The 20,942-nt window shown below is 41.4% G+C and overlaps 1 protein-coding gene across 2 annotated transcripts in view; it reads left to right on the forward strand.

Annotated features, from left to right (window-relative positions):
• LCORL (ligand dependent nuclear receptor corepressor like) overlaps window positions 1-20,942 on the forward strand; it is a 190,567-nt gene that overhangs the window by 113,041 nt on the left and 56,584 nt on the right. For both annotated transcript variants that reach the window (XM_020812181.3, XM_020812183.3), the window contains exons 3-5: window positions 8,782-8,861; window positions 9,063-9,192; window positions 18,256-18,510. In XM_020812181.3, the coding sequence (XP_020667840.3) occupies window positions 8,782-8,861; window positions 9,063-9,192; window positions 18,256-18,510 (465 nt within the window). The remainder of the gene's footprint in view (window positions 1-8,781; window positions 8,862-9,062; window positions 9,193-18,255; window positions 18,511-20,942) is intronic.

Below are 20,942 nucleotides of genomic sequence, written 5' to 3' on the forward strand. Positions count from 1 at the left end.
AATATTAAACATTACCCATCACTTGCTTTAACATCCTACCTGATGAAGTGACTGAAACGTAGCACAGATAATTTTGTACTGTTTTATAGTTGATCTGATAAAGGTATCACCATAGCATGGATTTTGGAACAAGCTACAAGGTTTAGATTGCATCCATAATGCAGGAGTTTAAACAGTTGGCACATTTCTTTTCTGTTACATGAATACAGCAGCACTGGAAATGATTCTATGGAATTTATATCATATTAATTTAATTAATTTCACATTTTTAATGGAATGGAGCAGGTTGCTGAGATTCATGCTGAAAGTGTGCAAAACTTATATTCATGTATATCAAGGAGCTCATGCCATGGTGCGCGTTACATTTTAATTCACTAAAACTGAGGAACAAGTTGCATTTTCACAGATCAGATTTCATAATACATAACCACAGATACGGTGGTGCCTCGCTTGGCAAGGATAATTTGTTCTGATTCTTATGAGAAACCGTAATCCCCATCCCTCCCAACTTCAGTTTTAACCTTTCCCCTCTTTACTTCCCTGGTTACTTTGTCTATTTTTCTTACTGTAATCAAATGCCAATAAAGGTTTATGTATGTATGTATGTAATTTGTTCTGTTGAAATCGCTGTTAAGCAAAATCCTCATCGAGCGAAACGAAAAAGCCCATTCAAATGCATTTAAACTGGTGCAATGCATTCCAATGGACTAAATACCTCAACATCCAGTGAAGATCCTCCATAGGACGGCCATTTTCGGTGCCTGTAAAGCGAGGAATCCATCCTGAAAACACAGCGGGGAGCCATTTTGCACAGCGGGCAACCATTTTAGAGCCGCCGACCAGCTGTTTCAAAATTGTTGTTTAGCGAAAAATCGGTTCCCGAAGCAGGGAACTGATCATTGTTAAGTGAATTTTTACCACTAAAACATTGTTTTGCAATCGCAAAACTTCATCATCAAGTGATTTCATCGTTTAACGAGGTAATCGTTAAGCGAGGCACCCATGTATGTCCATTATCTCCAGAGGACAGTGTTGGCTTCCTGTGACATTCCCCAGTATAATACCAGGGCTTATTTTCAGGTGATTTTTTTTTCATGTACAACAATCTACATTTATTCAAATACAGTGGTGCCTCACTTAACGGGCGCCCCGTTTAACAACGAAATCGCATAGCGATGAAGATTTTGTGATCACAAAAGCGATTGCATTGTGATGTTTTAAATGGGGGAAATCGCTTTGCCATGATTGGTACCCTGTTTCACTTACCGATCATCGCAAAGCGATGATTTTTTAACAGCCTCCTTAAAAAGTATAAAAGCTAAAAGAAAAGAAGATCCAATGGTTGAGCAGACGTAACGAGATCTTAGAAAAGCTGCAGACTACATTAAAGAGAGGTTGGTGTAGTATCCAGAGAGGTCATCGTATCCAGAGACGTCGTTGTGTCCAGAGAGGTTGTGTCCAGAGACCTAGTCGTGTCCATAGAGGTTGAGTTGTGAGAGGTCCAGAGCGACTTCACCATCATCGCTGTGGCAGGATTCGAACCAGGAGCTGTGCTGAGCCAGGCGGACAACAAGAAAGACTGAGCAGGTGAGAGACATTTAATTGACAGCTGGAAGGGAAGATTGTTAATTAATTGGACATTGCAAAGACCGAAACTCTATGTGAAGTTATGAACTGTGAAATACAACACCAACAGATTTGCAAGAGGGACACAAAATCTGAAAGAATTTGGTGGTGAGACCCAAAGCAAAAGAAAGACTCAGAATAAGATTGCAGATGCATGGTCTCAAAGACCCAATGGATAATAGAAAGCAATGAGACATGGTACAAGAAGACTGAAGAGGGAAGAAGAAAAACTTGTAATAGCAATTAGTAAATAAATGAAAATGTAAATGTAATAGAATGCAAACTGCACAAAATTAAAATGTTATAATTGCATGTAATAAAATTGAAAAAATTGTAAGTTACATAGTATAAGAAATGTTAAATATGTAATGATATAAGTAATAAAAATGGTGATAACATGTAATGAAAAGTTGAAGAAAAAATATTAAAAAGTTAAAAGAGGTTTGTATATTGAAAAAGAAATTTCTCTCATATGTTGTACATGAGGGTAACTCACTGTAGAGTTTACCCCCATGATACAAACTTTTCCAAGGGGGGAGGTATGTGACGGACAGGTCAATAACCACTCCTGTCCATCACAATAGAACCCTGATTTAGCAACCAATGGTTGAACAGACGGGGTGGAACCAAGAAAATATAAGGAGAGAATGGAAGACAGTTAAAGTTCAGTTAGGGATATCAGTTAGAGAGATCAGTTAAAGATTTCAGTTAGTGATGTGTTAGAGTTAGAGTTAGGATTTCAGAGGTTAGAGAAAGAGCTAGATAGTTAAAGTTAGAAGTGAGAATAGTAAGTAAATACACAAGTTGGTTACATGGCAAATAAGTAAACAAAAGAGTACATTTCAATGATTGTGATTCTGAGTAAATAAAGAACATCTGTAACTTTAATAAAAACTTTCAACGGTTGGCAGTGTTTGAGTGAAATAATTTACATTGTGGATAAAAGAAATCCACTGGTGGCAGCGAAAAAAGGTGAAAATTAAATGTCATGCCCGAAAGGGAACCTGAGTGTGTAGAAGAAAACACTGGGATAGCAGGTTCAGTGGCAGGAGGGATAATTGAGGAACATCTGTTGGGTGTTAGAGCATGTGTAATGGCGTGTGTGTGGAGTAACAGTCTTCAGCTCTAGAAGATTTTGAGGATTATCTCTGCAGGCAAAGATAAGCCTATGTATGTGAATTCACAGATGACTACTCAAAGAATTACAATTATAGATTAGTAGACTGTTCTTTCATTCTACCTCTTAGGACCACCAAACCACTTGGACTTGGCCTATCATCCATATCAGCAAAGCATTACCACCTCTATATCCCAGCAGTCTTCCTCAAAATGTCTTTCCTCCCCACATTAATCCAGAAAGTATTCCTCTTCCAGTTCAAATGTAGACTTGCAGAGGTAAAGCAAGGGTTTTGGCCATCATGTCCCCATTGACACTGAGTGCAGCCATGAATATCATTCTAAACATCAGCAGCATTCAGTACTATCACATTTCCCAAATCAATAACAATCTTTTGGTATCAGGCTCAATCAACCTCTTCAAATCTGGAACAGCTTCAACATTAGTTGATAGGTACTGGGTATAGTAGAATAGTGTATCAAATAGATTTCCATCAATTTCCAGCCAGGCATAGATATATTCTTCTTGACACCACCATCCAAACCTCTGTAAGAGATCAGTACCCTCCTCAGCAAAGGAGCCATTGAAACTGTCTTCTCACCATCTCAGTCGCATTGACTACCACTGTCCCAGTACTTTATGGTACTGAAAAAGGGTTTGGGCCTATGACCTGTTTTAGTCCCTTGAAGTATTCATATTTACATTAGTACAGAGTGTTTTGACATGGTGGCTGTGGCCGATCTTCCTCCTTTACTTAGGAAAGATGACTGGTTTACAATAATCAACTTGAAGTGCACTTATTCTTGAAGATTGCTACGAGTATTATGGTTTGCCTTTTGGCTTCTCCATGGTACCAAGCATCTTCACTAAGAATACGGGGGTGATCGTGATTCACCACAGGAAGTAAGGCACAGTCCTTCTAACTTATGTTGATTAGCTGGTAGTTATGAACACCAAATTTCAACTTTGATGTCATCCTATACTATCTCTTCTATGAGATCTAAGTCTGTGTATCTGTATAAACCAGGGGTCTCCAAATTTTAGAGCATGAGGGCCATATAGCGAACAGCCCTGCCCTCACCTGTCCATCACAGCTGAGCAGTGGAGAAGGAGCCAATGAGGGGACGGAAAGTGGAGCCAAGCAGGGAGGGGGCTGGATATAAAGGCTGGTGTATGGAGCATGACATGGGGCGTGTTGGCGCTGTGGGCTAAACCGCAGAAGCCTGTGCTGCAGGGCCAGAAGACCAGCAGTCGTAAGATCGAATCCACATGACGGAGTGAGCTCCCGTCGCTTGTCCCAGCTCCCGCCAACCTAGCGGTTCGAAAGCATGCAAATGCAAGTAGATCAATAGGGACCACCTCGGTGGGAAGGTAACAGCGTTCTGTGTCTAAGTCGCACTGGCCATGTGACCACGGAAGATTGTCTTCGGACAAAACGCTGGCTCTATGGCTTGGAAACGGGGATGAGCACCACCCCCTAGAGTTGAACATGACTGGACAAAAATTGTCAAGGGGAACCTTTACCTATGGAGCATGAGGGAGATTCTGTGAGTGAGAGACAGTGTGAAACTTAAAAGTGAACTTAGAGTGAGATAGAGTTCTGTAAGAATGCTGAATGGTACAGAGAGTTATTAGAGATTTAAAGTCTAAGTAGAACTGATGCAAATACAAGTGATTAGCAACCTGTGATTTACCAATTGAATATTAATCAGATGTTAACTTCCCTGATCAAATAAATGACTTAAGTTTTGAAAGCACACATGTCTCCTTGATTAAGTGGTATTAAAGCAGTAATACCTGGTGGCAGCGAAGAAGGAAGAAGAGCGAGAACCTCGTGAAGGCCTGGGGAATAGAGGCTTCAGAGGCGATCGCCACAGGCCACATCATATATTTTCCACATTTTTTAGAGCTGAAGGAATGTACATGACCATACACACCTGCATGGACACATGCCTCCACATGCACAGGCTGAAGGGAACAGACCAGATGAAATGGCAAGGCGGGCCAGATGTGGCCTGCAGGCCGTAGTTTGGAAACCCCTGATACAAACAACTCTTATCTCACTTTAATGTAAGACATTGTATTCAAAAGAGCCACATTGCTCTCTGCATAGGCTATAGCCATAGTTCCCTAGGAGCAAAATCATTATATCATGGCCGTGTTGTAGGACATCATTTGCGATCCAACAGACATTGTCCTCCAGATTCTGAAACTTTTGGGTCTAAGGGGTTGTACAGTTTTTGTTCTTTGATTTGCCAGACTACACAAGACCCCTACAGATTTTACACCATTATTGTTTGTTTAGTTGTTTAGTTGTGTCCAACTCTTCGTGACCCCATGGACCAGAGCACGCCAGGCCGTCCTGTCTTTCACTGCCTCCCGGAGCTGGGCCAAATTCATGTTGGTCGCTTCGATGACACTGTCCAACCATTACACCATTATAGTATCTGATAAATAAATGCTACTTACTGTTACATCAAGCATGAGGAAACTGGCGTTCACCCTTATGCTGAATAGGTTATGTATTATTCATGTTCTATGCTGATGTGTTTGAGAGATGGGGCCACCAGAGATGTTAAAAAGGCGGAGCCTGAGAGGAGAAGGGAGAGTAGAGTTTACAGTCTGGATCTGTGTTTGAAGGGAAAGAGAGAGAGAGTTAGTTTGGGAATCTGAGGAGTGATTAGTCTGAGGAATGGATAGTAACTTGTGAGATTTAAATAGAAGATTGATGCTTGATGAATCTGAAGTAAATACTTATGAATTATTAAAGAAACATTTGTAATTAATAAACCTGTTTTAAGAAAAAGTGAAAATTGAATGGACTTTCAACTTTCTTAAGTACGTTGATTGAGTGATCAACTAGTCGCAGCGTGTGAAAAGGTGTTTGGTTTGCCTTCGTGTGCTCTGTGTTTGGAAGACACACAGGGGCCACCAGGGCCAAACGTCACAGAAACCTTCTACTCCCATGTCCTACAGTTACAAATGGCCCTGCAGTTAATGTATATGTTATTGGATAAGGGATTCTCTTTCTCTTCCATAAAAGTTCATTTAGCAGCTTTATCAACCTACTTGAGCATAGCCAATAAGATTGATTCTTCATTGTTTATGGTTCCTGAGTTGATAGGGAGTGCATCATAAATTTCCCTCCTACCTTCACCTGTTCCAATTTCGCATCTTTCCCTGGTACAAGCACAGCTCATGAAATTTCCCTTTGAATTCTTGGTCACTTCTTGGAGTTCTTCACGGCCAAGATAGCCTTTCTTGTGGTCGTTACATCAGCACATTGAGTTGGGGGGTACTTCTGCCTTAACAGCAGACGAGCCGTACCTCTGCTTTTATCCAAAAAATGTACTCAGGCTAGATGTAATCTTGCCCTAGATTGTATCTTACTCTCATCTTGTTTGAGACACTGTACTTTCTGCTTTTCTCCCATTCCTTTTGACATTGATGCAGGGGGAAAAGTCTGCATATCCTAATGTGAGAAGGGTGTTAGCTTTCCGTGTTTAGGGAGCAGCTTCAATTAGGCAGTCCTCTAGGCTTATTTTAGCATATCCTCGACCAATGTTCCCTCTAATTTTCAACCCTGCTGGGCAGGGCTCTGCCCTTTGCATGTGCCACTACTGGAACCAAACCAGCTGGAAACATTTGTTGTGGGTATGCAGAGAAGGAGGAATGCTGCACAGGGGGGATAGGGAGAGAGAGCGTATGAGTTGCACAGCTTAGAGAGAACCTTGTTTTGGACTAAAAAGGCTCAGTCTGTTTCTGCTTAAAATGAAATCAATCTCATTGGCTTAACAGATAAACAGAAGACCTTTGTTTAATGTTCCTAAAAGCCATCCAACAAGGGCTACATTTACCTGTGAGAGCCAATGTGAATATTATTGTCCTTATTATGAGAATGTGTTCAGATTTTTGTACGGGAAATTTCCAGTATTGGATGAGATTTCAGTGTAATGTTAGAAAAGTAATCTGAACTAGATACTGTCTTGTATACCACATTTACAATCATGCTTTTGCTGGCTGAAATCCTGTTGCTTGGTGAAGCAAGCTGACCCAGTCAATCAGTGGAATTTACAGCAGAGTTGACTTACCAGAGTCCCACTGGTTAGGTTTCCTGTTTTCACTCATCCCTATGTCTTATATCAGGGTGGGTAACATGAAACCTGGGGTCCCAGCATCCCTGCACATACCTCTAACCTATTTTGTTTTTTAAAAGGGCCCAGAAAGTCCCCATATGTCCTTTATTTTCAGCTATGAAGGCATAGAAGCAGGCATTTTCAATTTAAAGAATTGTTTTCTTACACAGTTTGGGAGATGAAAGTTGCAGGGATGTATATAGTCCTGCAGGTCCAGGGACTGGGTAGTTGCGTGGCTCCTAGACCTCTGGAGGTGCCTGCTTCAGTTCTGTATCAACAGAATTTGCATTTTCTTCAAAATTTTGAATGCTCTGATGTCATATGAATATATGAAGGTTACATTGAGTCAGTCACTTTGGTCCGTCTAACTCAGTATTGTGTACATGAACTGGGAGCAACAAGGGGCTTCCTAGCCCTAAGGTAAAAGTAAAGGTTCCACTTGACATTTAGTCCAGTCATGTCTGACTCTAGGTGGCGGTGCTCATCCCCGTTTCCAAGCCATAGAGCCAGCGTTTGTCCATAGACAGTTTCCGTGGTCACATGGCCAGCGCAACTAGACACGGAACGCCGTTACCTTCCCACTGTGGTGGTATCTATCTACTTTCATTTTTACATGCTTTCGAACTGCTAGCTTGGCAGGAGCTGGGACAAGTGACAGGAGCTCACTCCGTCCCATGGATTTTATCTTACGACTGCTGGCCTTCTGACCTTACAGCACAGAATCTTCTGCTGTTTAACCCGCATTGCCACCACGTCCCACAATCCCAGCCTTAGTTAAGAACATACATGAATCTTTTCCCATGCAGAACATGTGATTGGTCATTGAGCCCTAACTTCTCATACTAAATGGTACTGTGACAAAGTTACATTAGTCTTCTAGATCCTGCATTTACATTTGGAGTGAACTGAGATACCATTGAAGTGTGTTGGTCTCAATAAACAGTCTTTGGTTGCTTTAAAGAATATTCTGTCAGTAAAATTACTAGAACTGGGAACGTGTGTGTGAAGAAGCACTACTATTTTTTTGTGTAAATACATTGCCTTAGGGGTCTGGCTGTATTCTTCTAAATGATAAAAAGAGTGTAAAAGCCATCTTTAAAAAAAAAACAAATACCAGCTTTCCTGTTTGGCTATCACAATGTCTTTTAATTGATCTCATTTTTAATTGGATTCAGAATAAGTTATTTGTGCCTACTGAAATACTTGGGAGTTCAGATCACTACAACAGATGTACTGATTTCAGTGGAATTATCATGCAGCTAACCAAGTGTGATGTAGTAGATAAATAAATGGACTAAGACTTAGCAGACTTGGGCTTGAGTTCCGAATCGGCCATGAAAACTCATTGGGAATGTGAAACTGGCAAAACACTCCATAAATCTTATTTATCCTGAAAGCCCTATTTAGGATCACTATATAAGTTGGTGCCAACCTAATGGCACATAACAGCTTTCAGTGCAATTAACATTAAGCAGTACTTACAATCCACCCTGTTTATCTGTATGAAAACAATGTATACAGTATATGTCCAGTATCCTTTTGGGTCAAATCCCTCACACAATAGCATTGCATTGTGAGTGATTTGATTTTTTTTTTTGTTCACAGCTGCCACAGGTATCTAGCACCTCATTGCACAAGCGAGATTGTGTTGTATTAATGGTGATCACCTCATGTTCATTGGCTGCAGTTAGCAAATGCCATGCTGCTGTGCTGTGATAGCACTTTTCATCTTGCCTGTGTTCAGTTGGATCTTGGCCATTGTCTTCCTGATGTTGACAGTTCAGTACAAAATTTTATCTTCTTAAGTGTAGTAAAAAGGCTGTGCAATTAAAGAGGAATTGAATATTAAATACATTGAATTACATGTTAGGTTTATTATTTATGTTTAATTTTTCTCTCCAGACTGTGAACCAGAAGAAGTGACAGACTGGTCTATGGATGAAAAATGCTCATTTTGCAATTTACATAAAGAAGCAGTTAGTGTAAGTATATGCACTATAAACTGTTGTTTTCTGAGATTTTCCCCAATTTTTTGTTTAAATTCAAATTAATGGATGGTGTAAAAAAATTAAATACAGTTCTATAGAAGAAATCCTTCTTGGTCTTCATGTCAACTTGAATGCCCACCCCACCCCCCCATTATCCCTTATTTAGATATGTGTATTTTCTTATCCCTTTTTTAGGATCATACAACAGTTATTGGTTCTTTGCAGTCAACATCTATAGAGGAATTGTCATCTCAGGGCCAGTCGAACACTGATAAAATTGAGTGCCAAGCAGAGACTTATTTAAATGCACTCTTTTGCAAGAAAGGTAATATTTATGTAATTTTAAAATGAAATAATGTAATTGTTGGTAGCGTTAAGATGGTGTTTTCCTAGATTTGACACGTACGAGCGTACTTTCTTTTCTAGTGTCATACTTTTGTGTTGAGTTTCTTTATATATTTTCCTGTTCTCCTTGTGTTCTGTTTATCAATATGTTCAGATATAGATGCACATTCTTAAACCATTTCAAAGTGAAAATATATCTTCTTTCATTATAAAGGTATTACACGTACAAATATGTATTTAATGGTAAAACTGGTTTAATATTAATTACATGCCAGAAGGTTGATTACAATTTAGGATTACTCTTCCTTGATTTTTAAGGTATAAGTTATTCAGTAGTGGTTTGCCAGTCCTAAGATGCTCTGGGACTATGCTGCTTGCCCAAAGCTACACCAGTAACAGTGCCCATAATGCCTTCAGACACAGCTGTCAAACCTGCAGTTCAATGCATTCCAATGGGGGAAAAAATTCACCAAAAATTAACAAAGCCAAATTAAGTTTGCAAAGGTTTTACAAGGTGCACTAACGATCCCAAGCATTTAAAACAGTTTTTGAACATTTTAAGACACTTTAAAAATAGCGAAAACGGACATCGTTAAGCGAAACAGTGGGACCTAAAGTGTTATCGCTAAGTGAGGCAAGGTCCCAAACATCGCTATGCGAAATTTCCCCATAGGGAACATCGCTAAACGGAGCGCAAAATCGCTCTAAAAACCTCATCGCTAAGCGAATACATCGTTAAACGAGGCAATCGCTAAGCGAGGCACCACTGTACTGTAATTAAAGAAATACTCTAATTACATAAGTAGAGAAGAGGGCTGCTGCTGCTATGCAAGAGGAATAATACCCATACTGTCTACAGACCCAGAGTATTTCAGGAGATGCACAGTTTGGAAAAAAATGTATAAAACAACTTCATGCCCAAGCCTGTCTGCTGCCAGTGCAAAGTGAGCTTGTGAACTTATGACAAGGAGGATATGCCCCCAAACATCAGAACACATGTACCATTGGGATTCAGCCCCAATGGACTAGCCATAAACAGTCCTGCTGCTGCCATTCAACCAACATCCCTACAGGCAGGAGTTTGAATTTATGCTGCTCGCAAACGGTGTTTTTAAGCACTGTTTATGGCTAGTCCATTGGGGCTGAATCCCAATGGTACATGTGTTCTGATGCTTGGGGGCATATCCTCCTTGTCATAAGTTCACAAGCTCACTTTGCACTGGCAGCAGACAGGCTTGGGCATGAAGTTGTTTTATACATTTTTTTTTCCAAACTGCATCTCCTGAAATACTCTGGGTCTGTAGACAGTATGGGTATTATTCCTCTTGCATAGCAGCAGCAGCCCTGTTCTCTACCTATGTAATTAGAGTGTTTCTTTAATTACAGTACAGTGGTGCCTTGCTTAGCGATTGCCTTGTTTAATGATGTATTCGCTTAGCGATGAGGTTTTTAGAGCGATTCTGCGCTCCGTTTAAACAGTCCTGCTGCTGCCGTTCAACCAACATCCCTACAGGCAGGAGTTTGAATTTATGCTGCTCGCAAACAGTGTTTTTAAGCAGTGTCGACAGTTCTCACAACAATGACCCATGTAGCTCTTTTGATACAAGGAAAGATTCCAGAAAGTGCACATAGCCCTAAAGAAAAGGTTTAAGAGTCACTCGGAGGGTAGCCAACATAGATAACCAGGGCATTTACAGATACATACTGAATAGCATAGGGTGAGGGGCTAGGAAGCAGGAGAAAGGCATGTCAGCCTGACTAGGAGAAAGAAACAGAATCTCATTCATCTTTGGTTTTACAACTCAAAAAAGCCACACACAGAGAGAGGAAGAGAGAGGTACTTTAAGGGAACCACTCTCAGAGTACAAAAACAGTATTTCTTCATAGTGGCCTCTGTGAATGGACACAAATGGGTTTCTTCTGCACCTGCGCAGGATGTTTCAGAAGATTCTAGAGCTTAAAAAAGAGTAACAATTAAGATACCCCCCCAGGGCGCAAGCTCTGCCTCCTCAACCTTTTCTCCCCCCCCCCCCCCCCCGCCGTTTGGTTAGGACGTTAGGAACAGTAGAGCTTCTGTAGGAAAGTATATATAACCTATTTGTATTTTTCTTCTAGTTATTTCCAGTTGGAATTATTATTAATTATTTCCCTTATCGATTAGAACCTTATTTTTAACTTGTTATAACATCGTTTTTTCACTTTCCCGCCTTCCCCCCGTCCCTGGGACTTTTTCCTACCTTTTTCTCCTATGTTTTATGGCCCCTCGGGAATTTAAGAAGTGTTCCGTTTGCCTCCACAAGATCCTGTTAACCAATGGACATGACAAATGTCTATTTTGCTTGGGAGAATCCCACTAAACTCAGTCATGTGCTGCATGTAAAAGCCTCTCTAAACCAGCAATTAAACTGAAGCTTCAGCATCAAAGATTTTTTTTTGTACAAAAAGACATTAAATCCAACTATGAAAGTGGGGACCCCTCCTTCGTCTAACCCACCATGGCCAGAGGCTGCCAAAACTACATCCAGCCCGGCTACCCAATCTGTGACTAGCACAACATTGATATCTACCAAGTCCATAGAATCACAAAAATCTTCTAAATCGGTCGCCATCTCTACTAAGACTCAGTCACGGTGCGATGACCCTGCAAAAAAGAAAAAAGACAAGGATAAGGCTAAGAAAGAAAACAAAACTACTAAATCGACCATCATAGTTCCTCCGCCAGCCCCTCTGCCTATGGAGGAGTCCTCCAGAGAAGTACGTACACTCTCAGGTAGAGAAGAATGTACGATCTCGTCAGCTCAGGCACAGCATGCTATTCTCAGCATGTCGCCGAGCTCAGGCCATTCTGAGCCTGATGTCTGTGTCAAGTTTGAATCGGAGTCTCCTGAACACTCTCCGAGAAAGAAAACGGAGAAGCATAAATATACCTCTCCATACCACCCTCATCGACATGGAGAACACTGTTGCCATACCAAACATCACCCTTATTATGGACACCACTACTTTGATCAGTACCATCCATATTGATACCATGACTATGGATACTACAATGACTACAGGGGACCCAGATACCCCCCACCAACCTGGTACTCTCCCACGAGAACTCCCCCAAGTCATCCTCAACGCTGAGAGGACCTACCTCTCTCCCAAGACAGACCGTCATGAAAGAGAATGGCGGCATCAGGAAACACTGTGCCAGCAAAATGATCCAAACAGACTAAGGGTCAACCCATAGTAGACACAACAACTGTCTATTCCGGACCTCCTCGACACGATGTCAAACCTCTTTCTATGTCTATGCAACCAGATGATGACTTCATATTGAGAACCCATATGGAAGGACCAGACTGTTCACCCTCAATATCCTCCACGTCCTCCCAGAATGACGGTTCATCCTCATTGGATGTCTCCACAATCCAACATCCCACCCCTTACTCAGATGCACTGGATAATCATCCTCCATCACCTTCGGAGGATTACACATCATATGCTCAACTCATACTGCTCATGGTTAAGACCCTGCAGCTTGATACACAACTACCATCTCAACAAGAGAAAGACCTAGTGTTCCACGATTTGGAACAAGATAAGATGCCTCTACCTAGCTTAAGCCTCATACTGGCACTACTTCAGCTTGTCAAAGAATCGTGGGACAAGCCACCCTCAACACTGCAGACTCTGTGCAGAGTAGAACACCATTATAAAACGCATGGTACAGATGCCGCTTTCCTGCTTAAACATCCAACCCCTAACTCAATAGTCATTAAGTCCACCCAATATAAATCGTACAACAGATAATCAACAACCCCAATGAAAAGAGAGGGGTGCAAAATTGACTCTTTGGGGAGAAAACTCTACTCCCTGGCAGCACTGCTGATAAGAATTTCCAATTACCAGGCAGCTATGAGCGCCTATCAAAGTCATTTATGGGACAGAATACTCCCTACATTGCAAGCAGCATCCGAATCAACAAAACTGGAACTGCTGAACATATATACAGAGGCTACAACTCCAGTCAAACAACAAAGAGTGGCTGGAGGCACACTGCAGACATGGCATCGAAAACAGTGGCCACCTCGATAGCCGTCAGGAGACATGCCTGGCTTAGGTCAGCTAACATCATTGACAATACCAAGGCCAGGATAGAGGACCTCCTGTTCAATGCCGTGGGTCTATTCAACGCCAAAACGGATGACATGATGGAAAATATCCATAAGATGAGAAAAACGGTGAAGTCTTACATACTTCAGCAACCCTATAGATATGAAAAACCTTCCTACAGGAAGCCGTACTATCAACAACAGCAATACCAATACCAACCCTTTCGCTCACATTGGTAGCAGCCTCAAGAAGGACCTTACCAACTAGCTCAGGTCGCTACTCCACAGTTCAGACAGCAATAACCTCAGAACGTTAGACAGCCCTTTCGTAAGCAACAGCGAAAGGGTAAGCATTGATCTTAATTATTACAACTCTACTAGCCCCACAAGACTTTCCACATTCCTACCAGAATGGCAGCAGATAACAACTGACAAGTGGGTCTTGTCTATCATTGAGAAGGGCTACCTTATCAAATTCTTTAAAATCCCACCATCAAACTCCACTGAGAGCACCTTGTTCTCATTAACACTACGAGAGGAAATATCATAACTCCTCCAAAAGTGTGCTATAGTCAGAGTCCCATCATCCAAGATAATTGAGGGGTTTTACTCCCGTTATTTCATGGTTCCTAGAAAGGATGGAGGTCTTTGACCCATCCTGGACCTCAGATGCCTTAACAAATTTATACAGCCCAGAAAATTCCATATGCTAATCCTTGATACCATTATTCCCCTTCTATCCCAGGGAAACTGATTCATGGCCATCGATTTGAAGCATGCCTACTTCCACATAACAATACACCCTACTCTTCAAAAATTTCTCAGGTTTTGATTCGAGAACATGACCTACCAGTTCTGTGCCCTACCGTTCGAGCTATCAGTGGCCCCCAGAACGTTCACGAAATGCATTGTGGCATATCTTCTACTCAGAGGGATTACAAGTCTTCTCCTACATTGACAACTGGCTTATAGTAGCTCGCTCCTATCACAACGCCGTCGATGCCAAAAGAATCACCATGGATACTTTACAAAGATTGGGCTTCAAAATAAACCTTGACAAATCACAATTAGAACCTTCACAGATGATCACCTACATCGGAGTGGACCTGAACTCTGTAAATGCAAGGGCATTCCTACCGCTACAAAGAATCATAAAGATACAAAATACTGTTCACCTATTTCATCCATACACAATTGTATCAGCCCACAAGGCACAAAATCTGCTAGGTCTCATGGCAGCTACAACTGCAGTTGAGCAAGGCTCAAAATGAGACCACTCCAGGCGTGGTTTCTATCCCTGTTCGACCTGCTAATAGACCATCAATCGAAACGCCTATTGGTGACCCCGGAATTGGCAGACCAACTTACCTGGTGGACATCCATCCAGAACCTGACAGTGGGCAGGCCCTTCAAACCACTACACTTATCAATACAGGTGACCACAGATGCGAGTCCTTTGGTATGGGGAGCGCATTGTCAGGAACTCTGAATACACGGTCTATGGACAAAAAAAGAGGGAACTTCGTATAAACCAATTGGAAATGTTGGCCATAATAAAGGTGTTTCGAGCCTTTCTGCCTCATATCGAAGGAAAAGTGGTCCAGCTGGTGACAGACAACACCACAGCAATGCATTATGTAAACAAACGGAGGCACACCCCCTCCTACACCTCACAATGGAACTTTGGGAATGGTGCCACATCCACCACATTTCCCACAGGCTATCCACATCTCAACAGAAGACAACTACTTGGCAGATCATCTGAGCAGACTACCCACCCAGATGCATGAATGAACACTAGACGAGTCAATTTTTCAGGAGATCTGCCGCAAGTGGGGTTACCCAACGCTAGACCTCTTTGTGACTCGATACAACACCAAGTGCCCCAAATACTGCTTGAGAGCAGGCATTGATGCCAAGTCAATGGGATATGCCTTTATGATAGATAGGACAGGAGAACTCCTACATCTTCCCACCGATACCAATGATACAGAGGACAATCATAGGGGTCATTCAGTATCGATCAGATGCTATAATGATCACGCCGTGGTGGCCCCGCCAACCATGGTTTACTCACCTCAGGACGATAAGAACAGAAATGCTTCACTTACTGTCAATACCGAATCTTCTGTCCCAGAACAGCGGCTCCATTCTCCACCTGGACGTGCACTCGTCGAATCTGTCAGCATGGAGGATAACCCCAATTTCCACAGAATTTTAGAAAGGGCGCGAAAACTGTCTACCAGGAAACTGTATGAGAACAAATGGAAATCTTTCCTAAAATTTACGGAATCCAAAAGTTTTACTCCAATCCCAGTCTCGCTCAAGACAATACTTACCTTCATCCTCCATCTGTTCAACCTTGTACTGTCCCATTCCAGCATCAAGGTATATGTTTCAGCCATAGTGGCTCATCAGCCACTATGTTTATGAAACTGAGCTCCATATGGTTGTTTTTTTATCAGCCATAGTTCTCCCTAGGATGAAGACAATATTTTATATGACCTGATTTTCTCTGCTGGGTAGGATGGGGGTAAATGTGGTGCAGAGAAACTCCCTCTAGTTCCATTGTCATGGAGTTTAGAGTTACTGGAACTCAAAGCCTTTGTCGGAGTGATTGAGGCAAGTGTCCACCCTGGCTCTTGGGGAGTTTCCTGTCTCCTTGACTGAACTCTGGAAAGGGGAAATGGCAAGAGTGTTGGTTTCAATCATTCCTAAGCAACCGATCCTGTGGAATGGAGACAGACTAGCCCCTTGATTTACCAGAGAACCAGCCGTGATGAAATGACTGGAACAGAAACTACAGTAATGATAGCTCTGAGCAGAGTCAGTGGTTGGAGTGAATCTGTTAAAAACCAAGATGAAACTCGTTTGTAGCTGTGGTGTCAACACATAAATTGTTATTCTCTCCTGCTCTTGAGTCTACTTAGAGCCATCTAGTGGAGTTAATTCAAGTGCTCAATGACTTATTATGCTTTTCCAGAAAAACAGAGTGGTGATCACTCAACATCCTGCTGTGAAGAATTTGTATGATACTTTGCAGACAAAGCTGCTCCACTCTGATTTGAATGCTGTAGCTGACATGTGAACATAATTTTGGCCCATTCTTGTTCTGTGAGAATGGATAAGTTTCACTCTGTGCAGCTGGAGGATATGACAGGATCCTTGAATAAATGAAAGCCACCTTTTGTGTGCTTGATCCTTGCCTTCCTGACTGATAAAAGCTGGAGAAGACTGGCCAAGTGGATAAAGGGAGTGACAGATGTTGCAGAAAGGTATGGTTCTGGCATGTCCAGAGACCTTTGGGTAGAGTGGGCGGCATATAAGTTAAATAAAATAAATAAATAAATATCTAACGGAAGCAGTAGTAAGAATTCTGCTGAAAATGAATTCCACTGTAATCGACAATTATTGTCCAGTGTCCACTATTCCTTTTTTGAGCAAGGTTTTGAAGCATGTGGTGGCTTCCTAGCTCCTAGAGTTCCTGTTGAAGCAGATTATCTAGATCTGGATTGTCTGTTGGATCCTTTCAATTTTAGTACCATTGACCATGGTATCCTTCTGGACCATCGCTCTGGAATGGGACTTGGATGCACAGTTTTATAGTGGCTACATTCATTTCTGAAGGAGCACTCTCAGATGGGGAGCCCCTGTTTGACACTTTGCCCACTGATCTTTGTGATCCCCTAAGAGTTCTGTTCTGTCCCCCGTGCCATTTAGCATATGCACGAAACAGGAGCTTTGGAGTTTGGTGCCACCAGTATACTGATGATATGCAACTCTATTTCTTCTTTCCATTAAATTCTAAGGAAGCACTTTCAGTTAGTGACCGATGTGCAGTGTTAGTAATGGACTGGATGACTAATACCAAACAAATTGAAGCTTAATTGAGACAAAGCAGAGGGGTTCTGAATCATTCTAAATGAGGATCAGGTAACAGAGATCCAACCTATGGTGCATGGAGTTACACTCCCCTGACAACTCTGATTCACTGCTTAAGTATACTCTTGGACTCATCCTTAAACTTGGATATCCAGGTTTTGGTAGTGGCCAGAAGTTCAGTTACCCAGTTAAAGCTAGTGTGTCAGTTGTCCCTATTCCTGGAAATGACATGAGCCTTAGTTGTATTTCACTTGGTTAATTCTAATGATTCTACACAGGACTACCTTTGAAGTAGGCAGGTTATCTAATTTTCTCTTGAAACTTCAGCTGATTCAAAATGTGACAGTCAGAGTGTTAACTCGGGCCAGTTACAGGAGACCTAAAGTTCTTATGAAAATAAATAAAAACAACATTCAAATAAATGAGTTTTTAAAAACAAAGACCAGGAAATGTGTTATTTCATTAAATTTTAATCTAGGGAGGGATTTTCAAAATTAATGAATTCTGAGTCTCATTTCCATGGGATAGCCCCCTAGCTGAATTATGGAGCTGGGAAACCTTTAAATGGAAGACGTAGAGCACCCATTTTACCTCCATGCCTATCCTGCACTGTATATTATAGTTTCTTCAAACTACTGTATAAGAAAAATGCTCCAGAGCATTATGGCATGTGTCTTCCCTGTGACTCACAAAAATGCATGGGTGAGTTCTGTTGTAGGCTTTCTCCATAAAGAGTGTATGGAACATAACCTGTTTCCACATGCAGCTTTGCAAGTTGCAGGGAATCCTCATGACTCACATAGTTCAGCAGAACACTTTTTTAACTGAAGAAGTGGCATGGAAACTGTGCGGAGTTGAGAGGACTGCTCTACCTCCTGCTGGTTTGAGGGCTTTCAGTGTCATAATTCAGCTGGGAAGGGGAATTCCCACCATATTGTGGAACTGAAAATTCATCAGTTCTGAAATCTCATCCTTACCTGAATCATTCTACAAAAGAAATTAGTGTAATTTGTACTTCTATGGAACTGATGTTTGTTGTGTTATGTATTTTTTCTCCATAGATCTTCCTCAGAACTGTGATCCTAACATTCCCTTAGTTGCTCAGGAATTAATGAAAAAGATGATCCGTCAGTTTGCTATTGAATATATTTCGAAGAGTAGTAAAATGCAAGAAAACAGAAATGGTTCGTCATATGAAATGAGTCTGATACACAAAAGTATTCAAATGAACCAAACAGAAAATTCACTTCAGGAAGAACAGGATAGCCCTCTAGACCTCACTGTGAATCGGATACAAGTACAGGATACTCAGCAAGGTAAATCATTTCCATTTAATTTTCACTGCAGAATTTGAAAAGAATTGCAAAAATTTATATATTATTAATGATCAGTATAAGAAATATTTATTGAATACACATCTTAACCATTTTGATGAAAAGAATGAGTTTCGTTTTCGTTTAGTCGTGTCCGACTCTTCGTGACCCCACGGACCAGAGCACACCAGGCCCTCATATCTTGCACTGCCTCCCGGAGTTGTGTCAAAGAATGAGTTAAGCTGCGCCAACCTTACTTAACCTGGTGCCTTCCAACTATTTTGACTGCTGCTCTCAGCATTTCTGGGCAGTATGACCGGTAGTGAAGTGTAATGGGAGTTTCCAAGTTGGGAACACAGGGTTCATAGTAATAATATCAACAGCAACACTTGTTTAGTAATATTCACAAATATTGCAACCTTGTAAGAAGGCTAGTGTCACACAGCACTGATGGTACCTGTCTGTCATGGGTTTGGAGGGAAAGTTCCATCCTATGGGGAGTGGAAGGCGGGACATCAGGGGGGAGGAGCTGTACTGTATATATATTTGGAGCTGGTGTGGAAGAGTTAGGAGTTGGAGTCTGTGTGTCAGACTGGGTACAACTGTTTGTCAGTTAGTACGTACCTGATAGGTTCAGGTTTCTATTTAGGTAGCCAGAACTGATAGGTTCAGGGTCTGTGCGTTACCTTAAGGTGTTCCGTGGGAACCAAGCTGTTGTATGTGTATGATTGGGACTATGCCACGTTCCTGTATCCTATTTACCTGGTCCTTTTATTTACCCTGTTTGTTGTTTCAATAAACCTTGTTCTTTTGTTTATTAAAATCCATTCCTGGTCTGTGTGACTCCTTACAGGGAATGGTTGGTGGCAGCATAACTACAGGGTGGGATACTCCAGTAGGTCTGGGGTTGCCACAGCTAGTAATATTAACTGCTCCAGATATTTTATTGAAAGCTTTCAAGCATACTGTACATAGCCCTGTATTCTCTTGAGATATAGGAAGAGCAAGACAAAATTAACTTGATCATTTTTCATAGTTGAGCTGAAAGCATACTAAGAAGATAGATACTGCTTCATCAGTAACTCATAGAATAATGAAGTTGGAAGGGACCTATAAGGCCATCAAGTCTAACCACCTTCTCAGTTCAGGAATACAAACTAAAGGATCACTGACAGGTGGTTGTCTAAATTTCTCTTGACTGTCTCCAGTGTTGAAGCACTCACCACCTCTTGAGGTAATTGGTTCCATTATCATATTGCTCTAACAAGTAGGAAGTTTTTCCTGATATTCAACTGAAATTTGACTTCCTGTACCTTGAGCCCATTGTTGCATGTGCTGCACTCAGGGCACTCAATTCTTTCAGGCTTTCCTTATAAGGCTTGGTTTCCAACCCCCTGCTCATCCTTGTTGCCCTCTGATGGACTTGTTCCAATTTGTCAGCATCCTTCTTGAAGTGCAGTGTCCACAACTGGATACAGTACTCATGGTGAGGCCTAACCAGTGTTAAATAGAGGGGAACTAGTACCTCATGGGATGTGAAGACTATACGTCTGTTAATGCAGCCTAAATTAGCATTTGCCTTTTTTGTAACCACATCACACTGTTAGCTCATATTCAGCTTGTGATCTACAACAACTCCAAAATTCCTCTCCCTCGTGGTATTGCTGAGCCAGGTATCCCCCATCTTATAACTGTGTGTTTGGTTTCTTTTCCCTAGGTGCAGTATTTGCACTTACTCTTGTTGAATTTCATTCTGTTGTTTTAAGCCCAGTGCCCAAACCTGTCTAGATCATTTTGAATTTTGTTTCTGTCTTCCAGGGTGTTAGCTATTCCACCCAATTTTGTGTGATCCACAAATCTGATTAGCATTCCCTATACCAGATCATTAATAAAAATGTTGAAGAGCATCGGGCCCAGGACTCAGCCCTGGGATACCCCATTTTGTTACCTCATCTCATTTTGAGAACAAGCCATTAATCATTACCCTCTTAGTAAAATTCTGTGTATCCACCTGACAGTTGTTATATCCAGCCCACATCTAATTAACTTGCTAATCAGAACATCATTGGGTGTTTTGTTAAAAGCTTTGCTGAAGTCAAGACTATACATACATACTTTATTGTTACAGCATCAAGCCATACAAAAAACAAAATTGAATGCAGAGCTTTAATTACTGACATATACTGCAGAAAGCCAAATCAAATAAACAAAAAGTAATAAGCTACAAATGTAGCAATAAAAGACCAATGTCTAAGGGTTTGGCTATCTATTCTAGCTACTATGGCATGCCGACCAAAATTTCGCTACCAGTTCTGTAGTAGTCCGATATTGATCAATTAACAATTGGATGCAGTAGTCCGAGTCTGATTGGCTTGTCATGTCTTTTAAGAGAGGTGTAGTATATTTTCTTTGACTCTTGTTATGCCTGTTACATC

Source organism: Pogona vitticeps, chromosome 5, assembly GCF_051106095.1.
Source record: "Pogona vitticeps strain Pit_001003342236 chromosome 5, PviZW2.1, whole genome shotgun sequence".
Lineage (NCBI taxonomy): Eukaryota > Metazoa > Chordata > Lepidosauria > Squamata > Agamidae > Pogona > Pogona vitticeps.